This window comes from Heliconius melpomene, chromosome 7 (genome assembly GCF_056956725.1).
Source record: "Heliconius melpomene rosina isolate 202511_hmr_F chromosome 7, ASM5695672v1, whole genome shotgun sequence".
Taxonomy (NCBI): domain Eukaryota; kingdom Metazoa; phylum Arthropoda; class Insecta; order Lepidoptera; family Nymphalidae; genus Heliconius; species Heliconius melpomene.
In genome coordinates this window covers 5,412,328-5,432,235 of record NC_140395.1, presented here as the reverse complement: position 1 = coordinate 5,432,235, position 19,908 = coordinate 5,412,328, and the positions used below count along the sequence as shown (strand labels likewise).

Below are 19,908 nucleotides of genomic sequence, written 5' to 3'. Positions count from 1 at the left end.
ATATATGAATATGATAAAACATCTAAGTTCATACATTTTAATTATATATAAAGAAAGAAATATATACAAATAGTTTTCTATTTAGTTTTATTAATACACTTATAAAGCTATTAATTAATAGTTGGTTCTGTACTCTTACTTTTTTCCTTATTTTTCTTTTGTTTCTTCTTTTTCTTTTTGTTTGGATCTTTTTCTTTATACATATCATTGTGTTTAAGTAATTTTTTATACATTTTTAATAATCTTTTGGCATCCATTTTCAATTCTGTAGTCACTTCGCCACTTCCTTCTTTATCTTCACTCACCGGATCTACATATTTCGTAGATCCTTCTAAAGTATGAAAATGATCTATAGATCCTTCAACTATATCTTTATATTTTTCAATAACATCCACAGGATCATCTGATTTAGAAGATATTTCTTCAAGTTTTTTAGATTCTTCTAGTTTATTTTTTATTTCTTTATTCTTTTTTCTTAGAGCGTTTAATATATTCGAAGTTGAAAGTACTTTTTTTACTTTCTTACTATCTAAATAACGATCACGCCAAGAAATATTTTCAATTTCTTCATTATTTTCCGCTTTTTCCGATTCGTCTGCGGTGTCGGTGTGTATTTGTTCATCTATTTTAGCCGATAAAGCTTCTATCTCAGCTTTCGTTGGTTCTTTTGATATAGTAACTCCTTCAACTTCGTAACACGATGAATCATCGGAAAGTTCTAGAATTTCATATATATCATCGTCTATTACATTTGTGTCTCGTTCCATTGATTTTTGTTCTGAGTTATGAGTTTCTATAAAAAAATTTTGGTCGCCCTCTTCACGAAAATCCAATTTAGACTTTTTATTCTTTTTATCTCTCTTAGATTTTTTATCTTTTTTCTTTTTCTTTTTATTAACGTTTTCGTCGTCTGATATACAAACTACTTCGGATGTGTGTTCAGATATTTCTCCTTCAGACAATTTTTTGTCTTCTTCATTTATTATTTCGCCATCTTCTATTTGCTCTTGAGTACATTTTATTTCCCTGCTTGTATTAACATTTTCAGTAGTATCATATGGAAATTCATTCTTTTCTTGAGATTCTACATCATTTTGATTATCTGCTGCATTTATATTTGATACAACTTGCATTTTATCCTTTAATATGTCACTTACATCAGATTTTTCTACGTTTTGACCACCGTTAGGGCTCACAACTTTAATTTCTTTATCAACATCTTTTTCCACTTCTTTTTCTGGTAATACCTCCAGCTCGTTATTTGTTGATTCATTTGTATCATGTATAGTCTGTGTAGTTTCAATAACTTTATTTTCATTGTTCTCATTATCAACATTATGTTCACTTTCACTATCAGAGCTACTTTCTGAATCTTCTGAACCGGAAGAAGTCAAATTATCGTAATTTTTTCTATCAAAATCGAGTAAATCCATTTTTTCTGTATCAGATAGTTGCAAAGTTATTTCATCATGATCGCTTCCATCTTTTGCTTTATTTTTGCATTTCTTTACTTTCTTTAGTTTTTTCTTCATTTTAGTTGTAGTTTCTTGTTTATTCTGTTTATTGTTTTTTTCTACCAGTTCTGATAAATCTTTACTACCTTCGCTTACTACTATAGTAGTATTTTCATTTTTTTCATCTACTTTAACACTTAAAACAGTAGGTATAGTTTTAGCTGTTGTAGAAGTACTTGGCGCGCTTATAATTTTTCTTTTTAGTTTAATTTTTTTCGTAGGTTTCGTCTGAGGTACTGTTATAATTAAATCGTTTATTCTTTTAGTGACTGTAGTAGACGTTTTGTTATTGGAGACTTCTTGAATGGGAGATGGAGGTTTTACTGAAATTTGATGTTTATACATTTATTTAAATAATTATTATGTAGGTTTCTCTTTTATTTAAATTGCTAGAAAAATAAAATAAAAGCAAAGCTCAAAAATAAAATAAAAGCAAAGCAAAGCTCTGAAATAGCTAAATTCTTACATTTTCTTAATTATTGTCATCTTTTCTGACTTATAATAAAAAAAACAACACCTAAAATTACCTGGTAAATCTTCAATTCTTGGTTTTTCATCTTCACTACTTATTTCTACAACCTCTGCTGGTTCTTCTTTTATTTCCACTTCATCTGAAGAATCTTTTTTATCTGTGGGCTCTTCTGCCACTTCTGAAGATACTGTATTAAAAAAAAGAACCTTCCTATAGCTAAAATACATTGAGTTATTACATTGTAATTTTCTAACTTTCTCATTTAATCTAAATAGACAAAGAGAAAAAATCATAAAAAAATACTTCAAATACTAAAAGAATTAAACTTCATATTTACATCTACTGTGTACATATATTTGAAAATAATAAAAAACAATTGTATTTAATTACTTTCATTTCCTCTCTTTGGTAATGAGACATAGCATGGTATTGAGTTCTGTCAATCAACATGTCATGTCTCGAAAAATTTCCATTATTTGGAAAATAACGAAAATTTTAGATTTTTCACTCTCAAAAGAGTAAAAAATATTCAATAATTATTAATATTTTCTTACTATTAACATCCTGTTGTAACTGAGCCCTTATAGCTCTGGCCCTAGCTTGTAATTCCAATAACTCAAGAACTGTGAGACCGGCTCTAGATGCTTTAGATTTGTCTTCTTCTTTGTCTGTTCCACTGTTTTTACGTTTGTGTTTATTTTTTGATTTGTGTTTTTTGTGTTTGTGCTGAAATAAATTTAACAAGAGAAAATATTTACTAGGTATATTCTTAAGTAAACTTGTTAACAAAATGGAGAAAAAACACAAGTATTTTAACTATAACTTCTGCATTATAAGCATAAAGTAATAACTTGGTATTATCTCAGACTTATATATATATTACGAGACTTATATATATTTGGTTAATTACAGAATTTCATGGAGGTTAATATAAAATAATATGTTGGTTTCTACATAAATTCAATTGTTTCAATTATTTTTGTTGGGTTCTGCATAATATTTTAGGTGATGGGACTTTTAAGTATATAAACTTTGTCTATCAGATAATGAAAATTATTTGTTTCACTGAGAAACGGAACCTTCTGCAGAATATTTTTAGAATATAGGGAAAGAATTGAGGCTCATTAGTCTTATTTTGTCACAGCTTAAATTAATGAATTTTAATTATTATTTGAAATATGGTCTTACCTTCTTACTTTTACGACTATGTTGACTTAAAATTTCATCATCAGAAGATATACTATCAAGAGATATAGTTTCTAGTTGTTCTGAACTTGATGACTCGGTGTCTGTAGGAGGCTCAGCTCCATCCAATATCGCACATAGCCGTTTGGAACTTATACCTAATAACTGAGAAAAAAATAATGACAAAAAAATCGATAATTAATTTAAAAAAACATATATTGATGGTAAAACAAATATTTGAATTGAAGTTTGCTAGTCTGATTAGATGAAATGCGGCGTTGAGATCTATGATCATTTTAGTGATAGTTCGAAGGTTAAATATACGAAAAAAAGTAAACTAAACAGTAAACTAACCTCTTCCATACAAAGCTCTTGTAAATCATCAATCGATATATGCTGTACACATTCCGGTGCCATTACTTTTAATTCCTTAGGTTTTATAACAGAGAATACTTGGTGCATTAGTTCTACTCTATCGTGAATATAATACGCCAAATCATGTTCTTCATTCTGTTTTGCTTGAGAAGATGTTTCCGGCATCTCGCTTTTTACTTTATGTCTTTTAAATCGATTCATTTTATTTAATTTTCAATTATAGTACAAGCAATTAGCAAATGCAAAATGTTTACAATTTAGGTATTGACATCTTGTCATTGTCAAATTTGAAATGTCAAATTTTGTAAAATTCCCAGTATACAGATAATAAATACCTGAATCTCTCTTAAACATGCATTTTTCTGTTGTGTAATATTAATCCATTTTTTTACCGTACAACCTCTTTCGTGAGTTTTCCATTCAACGTGACACTGGCGAAGTGATTTTGTGCTCAACTGGCACGCTCGGAACGCCATAATAGAAAGAACAGAACAGATAATAAATTTATAATAGTCTCGCATATCATATCTTTAATTTAATTTTTTTTGCTTCACACCATGTGTCGCACTAGTCTCGCAGGGTAGGTACAGAGAATTTAGTGTTAGAAATTGCGTCCTTCACTTTTTTCCTAGAATTTAAATTCAAGGAAAAAAGTGAAGAACGACACTGTATTTAATGACGGAACTCGACACCTGACTTTAGATTAATTATCTTCATTTGTCCACTGAGGCACGGTGGCTTTATATATATTTTTGCATATTAATAATGACGCGGTTCAGAGATGATTGTTAAATTTAAATGCCATTTTGTTTGTTTGTGTTTCAAAATGAAAAAGATTATTCATTTTCATCAGTTGTACGAATAAGAAATTATGTATAATATAATGAAATTGAATTACGAATATAAAATTTAATGGTTTTGTTCTGTGCATACAGCTACTCGCTGTATCCCGCAGGGTAGGCAGAGAGAACCTAATGTTAAAACATTCCGCTGCTCAATTTTCGCCAAATTCCGCATTGCGTGTTGAACTCGCTCTGCCTCGACATCAGAGTGAAGAAATGAATTATTTTCATAATTTTTATTCTATTGATAAATTTCAGATAATAAAAAAAGCACAGAAAAAGTCAAATTACAGAATTTTATAGAAGATATTTATAAAATAATATTATCTATAATAAAACACATAAGACATTTTAATATACATTTATTTAAACTTTGGTATTTATTATTCCAAGAATAAGTAAGTAGATATACTAATCATCATACAAATCATACGTAAAATGAATAACTCAGTACCGGAAGCGATGAAATTCTCAAATAATAAGTTTAAACAATATTACCCATTATTTTTATGTACAATCGAATTAATATTGTTATATTTTTTATTTTTAAATTAGTTTATATAAAAAATAATAAAGCAAAAAAAAGGTTTATTTAAATCATTTAAATTATAACAAACCATTATAGACATAGATCTTTTAGCACTGCCTTATAATTATAATAATATTACATAAAATTATAGTTGCCATATTTCTAATTGACTTTTAATATCAGTCTTGGTGAAATTATTCATCTACATTGTTCACATATTAAATATTTTAAAATTTTTGGTATTATACAGGTTTTATATTCAAAAACGGTATTTAATTATAATTATCAGGAATGTTTCAATGACAGAAATAGAAAAGTGTTCCATAATAATCTCAGTTAAGAAAGAATAGAATATGAAGTAGTTTAAATTTTAGGTATATCAATTATGAAAATTTTAATATTAACATGACTTTTTTGTTTACAATTAAGTATGAATAGATTAAAACAGTATTTAAAATTTAAGAATTATTAAAGAAAAATAAAAAAAGGTTTCATTCATCTATTAATATATCTATATAAATTATTTTGGTCGTGTATTTCTTACTATACCTAATGTTTATATTTACATAACTTAAATTATTTACATTTAAAATGTTACTAATAAAATTAATTAACGAATCATTTCTACAAAGCATATTTTTTAAAAATTACTATGAATATAATACCCTTAATAAATAATGAAATATAATTTGAAATAATGCAAATATTTTCTTTAATGTTTTTTAATATTTACAAAATGCAACCAGTGCATAAAATTACTAAAAAACAAATGAAAGCTTATAATTTACTCATTTATAAAGTTATATTCGTATACTACCGATATTTTAGTTATTTGGAAAATGGTCTTGAAATATCTAATATTTGTAATTTACATAATATTGTACTATGTGAATAAAACTTATCTTTTACTATAATAGGTAGTTTGTTCGCAGAATCATAAAGAAATTGATTATTACTTATGTAATTTAACTAAATATATGAATCTAATCTAGTTAAATCTTAGACTTATCTTTTAAATTTTGTTCATCAACACAACGTGGACTCGGAAACTGTCCCTACTAGATTATTTTTGAATATTTTTAGTAAATTACCAAAAACAGGTTTTGATAAGATTATTTTCTCCAAAATTCCAAAAACGTGTACCTACTATCATTATTAAATTAGAAAGCTGTGTAATTATTTTAATATGTATAAAGATTTAGTAGACATTTTGTAACATCGATAGCATTTTAACATAATCAAAAATATAAAATTACTGGCGCCTGTTACAATTACAGTTAGATACAACTTTAAAGTTAAATTCACAATTTAGTAAGTTTTTCTTCTAAATTTCGTATAATAAAACAGTGCGGGGAATTCGAGGACTGCTCCAAAGTGCAACTGCCCCACGTGGTCCTTCGAGCCACGAGGCTAGTGTTGCATATTTTAAGAAAATTTCCAAAAATAGATTTTCGATTTTTCTCATAGATTAAAAGAATTATAATCATAAAATTAGACAACTAGACAGACAGCTATTACCTTTACAAATCATAGATATTTTAGTAGACATTTTGTAACCAGGTATAGTTTTAAGATTATTTTTAATCCATGGGCTGTTTTGACCATTTTGACACTACTTTTAATGCTAAATTCACAATTTAGTAGGTTTTTCTTTCAAATTTCGTTTATCAACACAATGTGGGGAATTCGAGGACTGCCCCACAGTGCGACTGCCCCAAGTGGTCCTCCGAGCCACGGGGCTATTTTTGCATATTTTAAGTAAATTCACAAAAGCAGCCCTATATTGTCTATTGGTTGCTGCATATATAAGTGGATTTATAACACTTGATGCCCACGCCAGTATGGAAGCTATGATATGCAGCCAGGGATACGTTATGCCGTCGTCGGCCACGTTCATTATCATTAAAGGGAGAAAACACGCTAAGAAACAAAGAAATATTGTCAGCATTAGCGTTGTTAGACGAGAGTCCTCCTCTTTTTCTCTTGCTGTTTGGCCGCTCAATTTGCTGTGGAAAAAGATTTAGAAATTTTAGTTACAGTTTATTTTAACAATTTATTTTTTTTACTAAACTACTTAGATATAATAATGGCTGACCCAACAATATTTTGATAACAGGCAATTTTTTTTCTAATGTTCTATTAGCTAAATGTAATATATTATTTAAAGCTTTTTTCTCATGCATATATCAAAAAATACGGTCGAAATGATAATTTCCTCCTTTTACAGAAATCGGTTAAAAATAAATACTTATTACTTAAATATCTTATCTAATAATATAGCAGAAAATAAAAATATATCCATGAAACTGATAAACCATACTGATTACATCACATTAGGAAAGCCCTTTAACCTTTAAAATTATATCTACTAATAATTACTTTAATCATTAATTCATCTCGCGCAAGTTTTTTAATAATGTTAATAATATTGGGTTTTTTCAAATTGTCTAAATAACATTATTTTCTATACAATCTAAATTAACATACAAAACATGCAAAAAGATATCTCACCCACATACACACCTGCGCCCTTCTAGTTTTCTCTTACTCTCTCTCACGCGCCAGTAAATGCAAGAATAGGAGACTATAATCACTACGCAGGGTAGCGCAAAGCCAAACACGAAGAGATACTTCTTGGGACTTCTACCGTCCTTTGGTAGGATTGTACAGGAAAATGTGTTTGGGTCTAGACCCAATCTGCCCCATATACCTAGGAGGGGTGGTATCTAGAAAATAGGAAGGATTTTAGTTAATTCCCTTTCAGTTTCACTCTCTATCCTGCAGATAGCGGGCTAGGTAGAGTTAACCTAGTGTTAAGATAATCCATGCCTCGTTTTAGTCAATGTTATGATTTTTTTTGAAAGATGAGATAAATCACGTGGTGGGGCAACCGTCTGATTGTACAAACGCAGTTTGTGGTTTTAGATCTGATTTTTACTCTGAATGTGGAACGGAAGTGAACGGAGTGTATTTATGTTAGGTCCCCAGGTTCCCTCTGCCTACACTGCTATGTGCGTGTGTACAGTGTGAATATAAAAAAAAAATTGCTAACAAATATAAGATCAATAATTTCCTTACATATCTATAATTATCTACCGCAAAAGCAATGTAACAAAAACGCTCTGTTATTATACACTTGTCTATTTTAGAAATTTCGTGTTTAAAATAATCTAAATTATAATGGTATACACAACTAACATATAAAAGAAAGCAGATAAACGCTTTTTTACCCCATACCAGGCTTAGCAGAGAGAATCTAACTATGCTATCTATCTGTCAAATTTCCGAGACATTGCCTATTAAGTTGCGTAACTCAACGCCGCGGAATTATAAAGCAAGCTTCCAAAATCACACCAATTACATAGGGACCTCACGCATTGTATGATTCACTAACAATCCCCAATTACTTCACCGCTATTAAAACGCGTTAGAGACAATTGGTCGAAATTGTTCCAACATGATCGACGTACATTCTATTAGTTTGGATTACGGAAATGCTATACGTGGGCAGCCATTAACGAGTTTAAAGTATAAGTGGGAGCGATTATAAATGAAAAAATAAATTAGCTTTAAAAAAATATTAGGAATGATATGTTCCTTCGAGGTCTTCGTGACTTTAAGCGCGATAGTTGTGGGTACGATTACGGTACGATAATAAGAGATAGTGCGGGTTTGGGTTCCGCCACTCAATTTAAAATTTTTTGTACGGTCAATTGGGCGGTAAGAGAAGTAGGTTGGTTCTGTTATAGGTGTATTTTTTTATAAAATTCACGTCTAGGTTATATAAGTAACTTGTTTTTTTTAATATAATAATTAATTTATTTTAGGCATATTTATTAAGAGACGTTTCTGTTATTTCTTTTACATAAGTAGATTCGATTAAAAACAAAAAGATTAACAGATTATAGACATTGACACTAATGACAATAAAAAGTAATATAAAAAGACCCTCACAACAAAAAATAGATAAAACCAGCTATTCACAATCATTAAAAACAATAAAAAAACATAAAAAAGTATTTGACAATTAAGCCGCAGTGTAAAGCGGGCTGTACACGGATGCGCTTAATTCGTAGCAATTAACTATAGCCATACGAGTGTTGAAGTGCAACGAACTAATTCCACTTCCTTCATAATGCTCGCTTGTTTAAATAAAGTTTGAATATATAATTGTTTATTATATAATTTTTTGAGGCCGAAACAACTTCTGACTGTAAATTCTACGTTTGTGGGTTTGATTCTCATTTGGGGATTGAATTATTTTTATTAACTGCTGATGCTGTACCACTGCATCACAACGCCCTAAGCAATTTAATTAGGGGAGATTTCCTACTCTTCTTTTAGTCTTCATAGCGTCACTGGGTTTGTGGGAGCTCAAAGGTAAGTGTAAAAAGCAAGAGAACAAGAACAGCGTAACTGCTCCCAAGAGCTGTTTACTTCATTTGTACTACGAATTGGGAATATAGCTAGACTAATATTATATAGAACAGCTTATATCGACGCGTTAGCAATGCTTAGGTCATCGGCCGTTTGAACGTGCCTTTTAATGACTAATTCGAAGAAATTATTTCGAAATCACTTTCCTCGCATAAATATTACTCAATATTTCCTTAATAACAAAAAGTAGTAAAATTTTTAACACTTTCAAAGTGTTATTCCACACTTACAGAAAATGCTTTGTATGTGGGAACACCCCCTTGCTACGCAACGACAGCCTCAAAGTATATAAAATATTTTTGCCCTTACCATTAATCCGAAGGACACCAGCCATATAAGAAGCAACTGGATCCATATCTTCGTGGTGGTGTAAATCTGTGAGTACATATCATAGTACGCTATGAGAGTATATCTGGAAAAAAAAATTATTGTGATATTTAATACTTAGTTCATCTACGAGAACATAGTATTAACGATATTGGAGAATGGTAACGTAAAAAACCTGTTGAGGATTCCCTAATGTCGTCGTCTGAATATATTGATAACAGTGGACGAGGTGAAAGAAGTATACAGAGACCAGCGTTTGAAGATCCATAAATAATATTCATTTAAATGAAAAGATAATATTTTTAAAAATTAAAATTATAGAGGCGTCCAACAGGCAATGGAAGGCACTAGAGCAAAGAAATCAAATAAATATTTCATTTCCTTGGGTGGGAATCGAACCCACAACTTGTCACACAAGTCTTGTGACCCTGCGCCAGAACTGGCCTCTTAGTTGTAACTTTAATAAAATACATAAAGGGGAACCTTTGTTTATGGCAGTTCTTTTTAGAGTTTATTAAGCGAGACTAATATCATAAAAATACCCGCATAATAATAAAAAAAATTCTACGTCACGCTTTCATCTAAAAAACACTCAGTTCTTCGTTTTCCGTCCTAATTTAACACGTTGCAAGTTGAGTTTCGGAAATAATTGATTCCCTAACCCGGGAATCGAACAAACAACCGTCGCGTTTACAGACTGACGTTGTCCCATTAGTACTACTGTCAATGTCTGCCACGTCCTTTTCGTATCGTTATGGGGTATATTATAATATTTTTATCCATATAACATGAAAGGGTGGAGTAAATAAAATTTTTCATAATTTAAACTTTCAATAAGGCTTATTATTTACAGTCTATTAAATATTAAAGCTTCTTTTGTTCAAACCAGCTTCTTTTGTTTAAATGGAATAAAGAATGAGAATTCACAAAAAAAGTTGAATATTTAAAAGCATATAGCGCACTAATTGATAATGACCAAAAACATTGTTTATATTAACCACATATATATGTAATTAAAATTCCTTTGTCTTTCCTTGCGTTTAGACGTTCCTGAAAAAAATAAGATTGGAGAAACAGACAAAGTATAGCTGATTACATGTTAAGTTAAATATTTCATTAGTTCCTGAGATACGCGCGTTCAATTAAACAAACTCCTCAATTTTATTATACCTAATATAACGATAGATATGAAGTATGGAAATACCATTTATAGTTCGAAACATCCATACCTATATTATAAATTCGAAAGTAACTTTGTCTGTCTGTCTGTCTGTCTGTCTTTTACGCAATCAGGGCCAAACCGCTAATTTAATTGTGATAAGATACTCATATAGAAATACTTGAGGGTCTCGGGATGAACATAGTATACTTTTTTTTCTCATATTTGTATTATTTTCGATATATACTAATATATTAAAATACTTATTAATTTGATATGCAATTTATTCCGCCATGTTAATAACAACCGTCGTTGCTAAGCAACGATTTGCAAGGCTTGTTGTTAGAAAACGTCACCCAAAATGAGCTTGCCTAACGCATCTCTCTAATGAAAACTGAAAATAATTTCATAAATATATTTAATAAATATTCGTATAATTCAAGCGGGCGTAGCCGCGTTCGGGTCCACTAGTATTCAATATGTTAATAATATTTAATCGGTCACAGAAGTAACCGATAAGGTTTTTATTAACGGATAACGGAGCGACACCCCAAAGTGGTTTTATCGTTTAAAAGGCACTCAGCGTGAGAAATAAGTGTTTGATGTAGATAATTATGTCCTGTCGTCCCGCTGTGAAGTAATCTTAGTTGACTTTGCAATAGTTCTTTATCATATTTTTATAAACATAGATACGTTCCCGCACTTGGCAAGCAGAGATTTCTAGGACAATAGGAGAGATCCTGGTTTTAAGACATTCCGTTCTTCACGACATAATACCCGAATTCGAGACATTGTATGATGATAGGTGGAGAAATTCCCCCATAACCATTGCGCTTACAGTCAAATGCTGTTCCACTTACATGTATTACTATTATACTTCACGCTGTATCCCGCATAGGTACAGCAGGGTAGGCAGAGGGAACCTAGTGTTAACTGTTAAGACACTCTGTTCCGTACTTTGTGTTACGTGTTGAGTGGCGGAATTAAACGCCGGCGCCAGACGCCACTGGCCACTGCGGCTCGACGGCCTCAATACTATTGTTTTACGAGTAAAAATCATGTTTCTCGTGGAATGTTACGATTTACAGCTTCATTCACCGCACATTCATGGCACATCATAAAATCTTTGAAAATAAACACACGAATATATATCCCGTACCAGTTACTTGGTATCCGTAAACGATAACATTCACTAATATATGAGTTAAAAATAGCAAGAAAATTCTAAACAAAAGTGCGGGTTCATATCAAGTAGGTACCTACAATATTTTTTTTAATAATTTGTATGAATATTATAAAAGAAATACATATAAAATAACACAAGTTTTCTTTCAATTTGCATTTACACAATTCTATCCTTCATTAATTTTTTATATAGAAAATTAATAAATAAATATTTTTTAAAAAATATTAAAATATTCACGTTTGAAATTTAAACAAGTAATGATCCCGAGTCATTAAGTATAGGTAATCATTACGTATACGTAAATAGAAATCAAATTCTAGTCTGAATTACATATTTAAGGTGGTAGGTAGAGCGACAGGACAAAAAGAACCTAATGTAGAGACTCTCCATTCTTTCTATCTTTGCTTTTCACCCGATTTCGAGATACTACGTTGCGGCTGGCAGAATCCAACGCCGCATAAGACATTGCTTACTAAATATTAATTTGACCAGTGCTAAAAAAATATAATATCCTCAAGTGTTGTTGCCGATGATATCATCAACACTCAACACAGAGATGAAAGCGAAGATGCACAAATAGAGTAACTCAATGCCACAGAGCACAGAGCGCCTTTATGCGGCGGCTACTGACCCGCCGCCATCAATGAGTTTATTTTTATGGTAAATTGAGTATGGTACAAACGATATTTTGTTTGTTATAAACGATCTTTTAAAGAAATAGTGGGTGTAGATGTTATATGTATAGGAAATAAATGTTGTGATATAAATATGAATATAAATTATATTCAGTAAAATATTATTTGTAAATTATTGAAAAAGATGGTTCGATTTTCACCCAAAATATCTTGGTTCCAGTCTCAATAATAAATGTAAATATGTATGTCTCAAATGGAAGAAATTAGAGCCGCTAGCTTACGCTTTATCCCACAGAGAACCTAGTTTTCAGGCACTCTTCTCTATGCTTTTCGCCCGAATTCTAGATGTTGGGTGATAAGTGGGTAGGTAAATCGCGGAACTCAACGCCACGTTTTATCTTCGTAAAACGGAGAAATGCGACCACAACCAACGCGATTATATTAAATATACTAATAATACTTTTTCCTATAATTATTACTTTATAAAATATAAATACTATTTTCACTATTTAGGACATAAGGCAGAGTATAGCTTATGGCTTACGAATTTTTATTGCTATGTAAAGTTGTAAACAGATATCCGAAGCAAAAGTGAGACGAGTGACTCGATGAAGTAACACAAATAAATATTTCTTTTATAAAGATGGACGCGTGGATTAGTGGATTATAGGCTTTAAAGTAGTCTTATATAACAGTGAATTCCTTTTTGATTGAAGACATGCATCTGTTTTAAAATTTATCGTTTTATTTTACTATAACTTCATCCCATAGAGCAGGCTAGGCAGAGAGAACCGTGGTGTTTAGCTACAGAAATACTTTCCGCCCGAATTCGAGACATTGGGTGTTGAGTAGCGAAAATCAACGCCGCTTTATGTCTTGCTAGAGCAGGAGAGTGTTAAAAACCATTGCCATGATGAGGGTGTGTACTACAACCGTCGTTTACAACCAGACATTGCCAATTTTTATAATTATTGATAATAGTTTTACGTGACCAGGTTACCTTTGCATACTGTGTGGAACTACAATTTTTTTAAGTATTAAAATACTATAAAAATACAATTATTTAAATATTTTACAAAAATCAAAATATTTAAAGCTTGTAAATTGGTTGTGAAAATTGAGATTTTTTTTGATTTAGTTTAGCCATACAACACGTTTATGTCTCTGAAATTAAGCGGAAGTTGGGGAATGGAGTGTCTTAACACTAGTTTCCATCTGTCTACTCTGCTGTAGGTATATAAATACTGAACGTTTTCTAACGCTATTTTTTGCAACAAAAGCTCCAGATCGATGAATCAGTTAATAACTCACCTAACAACCGATAGAAAACGGTAAATTACGGTATAAGTATCTAATTATTTTTTTACTATGTACATCAAGATATAAATAATTTTACAGCTAATTTCTATAAACAATAAGCTTTAATCATCGTTATTCGTTTTCTATAGCATTTTGAAATATCTACAATCATAGATGGTTATTTACTTCTTGGCCTTGTGATGTGACTTATTATTTTTATTTTATTTTTAAGTAACACATTTTTTACCTGAATGTAATACAATCAACGAGTTGTGGCCGCTGTAAAAAAATATTGGTTATTTCAGCTTAACCACGGGAGAAGCGACGAAGCCGCAGATATGAGCTAGTGTTAATATAAAATTAATTTTCAATAGAGGTTCCAGATTTTAGATTACAATTTCTTAATAGTCAATGAATATATTTTGTATGCATTAGTAGTTCTGATGTTATCGTCTTCCTGTTTGAGTTACTTGCTGTTCCCTTCCTTAATTATCATAGTATACATATGATTATTATTTTACTTGTCATTGTATAGTACATAAATATTTTTTGTACATATCATATATATATTTTCTCGCTTTAATGGATGAAGCACGGCGTTGAGTTTCGCCATTCACCGTCAATCTCGAAAATTGAGTGGAAAACGGAGTATCTTACCACTATCTCCCTCTGGCTATCCTGCTATAAAAGAAAAAGCGAATAGACGCTTCTTTAATATAAAATATCTCCATAAAAGAACGACGGTTGTGTGACAATGCCTTAAGGCTTCCTCGGTTACTGGTCTATCTTTGTGTTTTTATCAATTTGAACTAATGCTTCCTCTTTTTTTCAATTTGAACCAATATTTTCTAACAATAGCACATACACCCAAATAAACTCCTATATTAAAGTTTGGATATAACTAATATAGATAGATTACTTTTGTAGATGTCCATAGAAAGTAGCACTAGTCACTATACGATTTATTTGGTGGCGTGCAAATATTTTTATATACTTTTGATTATTAAGAGGAGAAAGCTAGTAATGTATTAGTTTTGCGTGTTTAAATTAATTACATTGCTGTTTAAGCTAATTTAATTAATATCTAGCTCTTTTTAGAAGCTATCTTTTTACCATTACTCGGCGTTAAGTTCCGTGACTCAACACATAATGTCTGGAATTTCGGTTGTCATTCTATCCATCTACTCTGATTTATGGAAACCCCCATGAAAATATTTATACTATGTATGGATTATTATGGATGTAGATTGAACCCTAATATATATCTACGAGTATATATATCTGCTGTACAGTACAGTCTAGGAGTAGTCAACCCCCTGGGGCTAAGGTTTCTGAACTTCTTCCTATTATTCATTCACAGAAGAAAATAATCAAAAGTATAAAAATTAAAAAAAAAAACAAAACTGCTTAATATTCAGCATTATCTGTTTTCTTCTGCACTTCTTAGTACCATACATATACATTTTACATTACTTTTCCTATCAGCATTAAGCTTAGGGCGTCCTACTTAAAATACTCGAATCACTCCACACAATGCACTTAAAATTCTTTTAGAATCTAACAATGGAAGTTGTAAATTGAAACGCATCTAAATAAGTTATTTAAACATGGGGGTCGTTTATGGTGTGATAGAAAATTTACATGTTGAAAACATAAATTATAAGTATAATGATATGGGTTTGGAATCCATCCGTGTTAAAATTTGTATACGAAATTTTAATATGTTTTTAATTATTATACTAAATTACTAACCTAAGTGTGAGAATAACGCTTTAGAAAATGAAAATTATAGTGATTTGTATAGTTTGTTGAAAATTATAGCAGTTTGTAATCGTGAATGAATTAAGTTTTTGTTAATGTAAACTAGACACTGGGAGAGACCTACCTAACTACCTGCTGACTAGGTATTTTGGACGGGTCTTTGGTCTCGTAGTGTTTTGGTGGATCTCGTGAACTACTGATTTTGTGCTATCCTGCGTAATTAGGTAAGCGGAAAGATCGAAAATATCCATATATGTTTCATGTTTTCTCTGTGAGAAAGTAATGAAAAATATACTATAGAGTTATATATAGTTCGATTCTCAGAAATTTCAGGCTATAAAAATAAATTCCTGGAGTGAGAATATAATGTGCACCCATTGCATTTAATCGAACATTTTCTAATTACAATTAAACGGCTTACAATTAAGATAGTTACGAATCTATAATTATAGTAGAATATAAAATATATAAACATGTTTCCTCTGCCTTATTATTTTCATTCTCTCGTTCTGTTACAAGAGAGAAGAGTAGAGTTGTATTCCATAACACTACAGTACAGTGCGTGGGGAACAAAGTGTCTTAACATTAGGTTCTCTGTAGTATTATATGGGAAAAAGCGTGAAGCGGCCCTTCAAAATATAGGGAAATAATTTTGTTTAGCCTCACGGTTTCCAAGATAGCAGAGTAGCCTGAGGGTACCTGGGGACCTACAGTTAAGACACTCTGATCCCATTAACTCACTTCCGTTCCCCACTTTCTGCCAAATTCTGGAGGCATGGAATACATGTGGTTGAGTGGCTCGTTATTAATCACTATAGAGATATATACATAAAATAATATAAAAAGTAGCTTTTAAATTGCAGCACACCACGAACGATGGTAGTAAATAACCCGCGGACGTTTATACACTGTTTGAGTGTTCCCACGTATTTTATTTTACGATTCACTCATGCCCACTCGTAATTTAACAATGCCAGTAGTTTGGCTTTCATGTTTTATTTCCTCTGAAACTATTTTTGTAATTGAAATTTGAAAACACGGCGTTGGGTTCCGCCATGAAATAACTAATATAGTTTATGAAAATAGTTTCTGAGCTTCACCTTGCATCCTGTATATAGCAGAGTAGACAGATAGAACTTAGTGTTAAGACTTCCATTTTGTACTTTCCACCCAATTTTCAAGACATTGCGTGTTGAGTTGCAGAACTTAACGCTACGCTATCTATATATAAATAGTATCTTCCTATTTTTAAATAGGATTATCATGTAGGTAGTATATTAAAGACGAGTTTAGTTCAAAAGTTAGATAAGTTGCAATTTTGAAAATATATGTTTTAGTTTTCATAAAATGCTTAAATTAAGTCGAATCCCCTTGATTCTGGAGTTGCAGGTTCGAATCCGACTACGTTCAAGTTATTATTAAGCATGTTAATATGCCCTAAAGCATGCTCTATTGCATATAAACCGTTTCGTTCTTTTTTTTAAACAATCGCTATTATATCAATCGGTGTCATATTAAAGAACAACTCGCGTTGTTTTCTCAGCCTCATCCCCTTTTATCTTTTATCTCTTCCGGGCTGTAAACGCAATGCATCTCGCATCTTACATCGCGGACGTCGGACGTCATTTTTATGACTTAATTTCGTTAAGAATGTTTATAGGTTAATGGTAATGTTTTGGGTTGTATTGAATGGAATGGTCCAAGAGTGTATTGGAAATATAGAAAAGGTTCTGTATGTATATTGGTAAATTGGTAAAGAGGCAAAGTGTGGAGTTGGGTTTCGCCGCTCACCATTTACCATTGCCTCCAGATTCCGCGGAATGCGGGAAATGGAAGTGTCTTAATATTACATTCCCAGGTACCCTCTGGCTTCAGTAGGATAAAACGTGAGGCTAATAAAATATATGTGAAATAGCCTATAGCCTACCTCGATAAATAGACTATTCAACACAATTTTTTTATTTTATTACCATTAATTCTGAGATTAGCATAACCATATTTGGTTAATTCTTCAGCTTTCTAATACTAAGAATAGTTTTTATTAAAAAATTAACTCTCCCTCCCACTATACGCCTTCACACAACCATATGCATAGAAATTGAAATGTGTAATGTTATTTTTTTTTATTTATTGACATGTTTATAAACATTAGGGCTCAGTTATTAAAAGCATAGCTTTTAACCTACACACAATTTCGACAAGTTCAATTTTGTACAACGAAAATATTTTTCTTTTATATTCTTTTTCATATAAACACCTTTCATCTCGTTACTTCGGGTTTTTTTTGTTTATGTCTTACATGCTATCTTGTATCGTTTTTCATTTGAAATATATATATCGTATCGTATTGAAATATATATATAGAATTTGACAATTTACGACTGTTATTTTATGAGAGTAGCCGCGGGTTAATATTTACCTGTAAGAGACTATATGTTTTTTCTTCCAATTAACGGATTGCATGCCATAATAATGCTACTGGGTTCGATTTCTGATCAGGGTTAGTATATTAAGTTAAAAATATAATTAATAAAAAAATATATTGTACGGGGAACGGAGTGTCTTTACACTAGATTCTCTCTGGATACCCTGCAGTTTGTGGGTCTGAGAAGCTGATTTTAATTTAAAAATATATATTAAGTTTAGACTATTTCAGACTGTAACCTGCATATCCCACCATTCAAAAATCTCATATCAGGAAAATGTCATGATTTAAAAATAGGGTACCTAATGTCAGTGTTATCATGCATGATAAGAGAGACGAAAAAAAAGATATAGATATACAATTTTTTTTAGCTTCACGTTGTATCCCGCACATGGCAGGGTAGACAGAAGGAACTTGCCAACCAAGTATTAAGAAACTTCTGTTCCCGGCTTTCCATCGCATTCTTGAGGCATTGTGTGTTGAGTGACGGAACTCAACACTACATTTTGGTTTTTTACCAGAGTGAGGAAATTAAAATATATAAAATTCATTTGTAACAAAAAATAAATCGCAGTGATATGACACTGCGATTACTGCTACCCATGTAGAGACACATACAACATATACATAGAGGTCTTACCTGTTAATAGTGATAGCGACCATAGACAGTAATGATACAGCCTCGTTGCCGTAGAACACGAACGCGAACATCTGACACAGGCTTGGGCCAAGCACCCATTGTTGATTTATGTACCTGCAGAAAATACGTGTAAATGTATACAATTTCATAATATTTATAGTTATTCACAGCTTCTCGGATTTAGGCCGATGGGGCTCCCAAACTAGGCTAAGTGTTAAAACACCCCGTTGCTCTCTTCCCGCCTAATTTTCAAGAGATTCCGTGACTCCGCTACTCAAGGCGGAGTTCATCGCCGCAGTTTGCGATGACGGCTCTTAATTTTTTTAAGATATTGAAATATTGTATTTAAAAGTCCATACATAGCAAATGTTTGAATGTTTTTCTTTTATGTAGGTACACAGTTTTTCCTAACTAAGCGATTCAATTGTACATATAATAATATAGCCAATGCGTAATTTTCGTGACACCAATAATAAAAGTCATAACTAACAAAAATATATTTCAAAATGTTCTTTGTAATATGCTAAAAAATATAAAAAAATAGCTTCATTTTTACTCTGTAGCGGGGTAGCCAGAGAGTACAGAACTCTAAGCGTTACGGTGAAAATAAAAAAAAAACACTTTTTTTATTAGTTTCATTGACATAATTATATTAAAATATTTCGGCAATTAAAAAAATCGTTGCAATAGATTTTACAGCATTTTCATTAAGCCTAAACTGTTCTGTTATTCATTAGTTAAATATAAAACCTACAAATTAAAATAATAAAATAGCTAACTGGTGTTAAGCTTAAAATAGCTTATTGGTATAAGCTGTAAAATATTGAAATTCCAGGCATTTTTTCTCCATAAGTAAGCGATAAATTAATATTTTTTTGTAACAGTCGTTCGCTTCGCTGACATGTGCTTTGACTGGCGTCGTGTTTCACACAAGATTGTGTTTCTATATTAATTAACATATGTTTGGGAGCGTGCCTCGAATGTATTTTTGTACATATCTATTTTGACATTTTATTTTCAATCGATGTATTTTTTTGGACAAACCGTTGAATTTATTTATTTTTCTAAGATCTTAGTAAGAAGTTCTCTTCTTTCCATTTTCCACATCTTAAGGGTGAGAGG

The 19,908-nt window shown here is 31.2% G+C and overlaps 2 protein-coding genes across 4 annotated transcripts in view; both read right to left on the bottom strand.

The window, feature by feature from the left end:
• Window positions 1-70: 70 nt before the first annotated feature.
• LOC146537464 (uncharacterized) lies at window positions 71-3,864 on the bottom strand. Its single transcript, XM_085188295.1, has 5 exons — window positions 3,526-3,864; window positions 3,175-3,336; window positions 2,541-2,712; window positions 2,042-2,173; window positions 71-1,837 (listed from the first exon to the last, which is right to left on the bottom strand). Exons 1-5 carry the CDS (start codon window positions 3,745-3,747, stop codon window positions 111-113), a joined length of 2,415 nt encoding a protein of 804 aa, XP_085044421.1. The 5' UTR covers window positions 3,748-3,864; the 3' UTR covers window positions 71-110.
• Window positions 3,865-4,734: 870 nt separating this feature from the next.
• Tre1 (Trapped in endoderm 1) overlaps window positions 4,735-19,908 on the bottom strand; it is a 32,276-nt gene continuing 17,102 nt past the window's right edge. For 2 of the 3 annotated variants that reach the window (XM_085188902.1, XM_085188903.1), the window contains exons 4-7: window positions 18,787-18,900; window positions 9,664-9,766; window positions 7,429-7,643; window positions 4,735-6,923 (exon numbers count right to left, since the gene is read on the bottom strand). In XM_085188902.1, coding sequence (XP_085045028.1) covers window positions 6,548-6,923; window positions 7,429-7,643; window positions 9,664-9,766; window positions 18,787-18,900 — 808 coding nt within the window. In that variant the 3' untranslated portion in view covers window positions 4,735-6,547. The remainder of the gene's footprint in view (window positions 6,924-7,428; window positions 7,644-9,663; window positions 9,767-18,786; window positions 18,901-19,908) is intronic. The other variant, XM_085188904.1, reaches the window with a different exon arrangement.

Excerpts from the sequence above, each read along its gene's own strand:
- LOC146537464 (XM_085188295.1), bottom strand. The coding sequence starts at position 3,747 with ATGAATCGATTTAAAAGACATAAAGTAAAAAGCGAGATGCCGGAAACA. Across the intron at positions 3,337-3,525 it reads AAGAGCTTTGTATGGAAGAG|TTATTAGGTATAAGTTCCAA; the intron begins GTTAGTTTACTG and ends TTTTTTTCTCAG. Across the intron at positions 2,713-3,174 it reads ATAGTCGTAAAAGTAAGAAG|CACAAACACAAAAAACACAA; the intron begins GTAAGACCATAT and ends AATTTATTTCAG.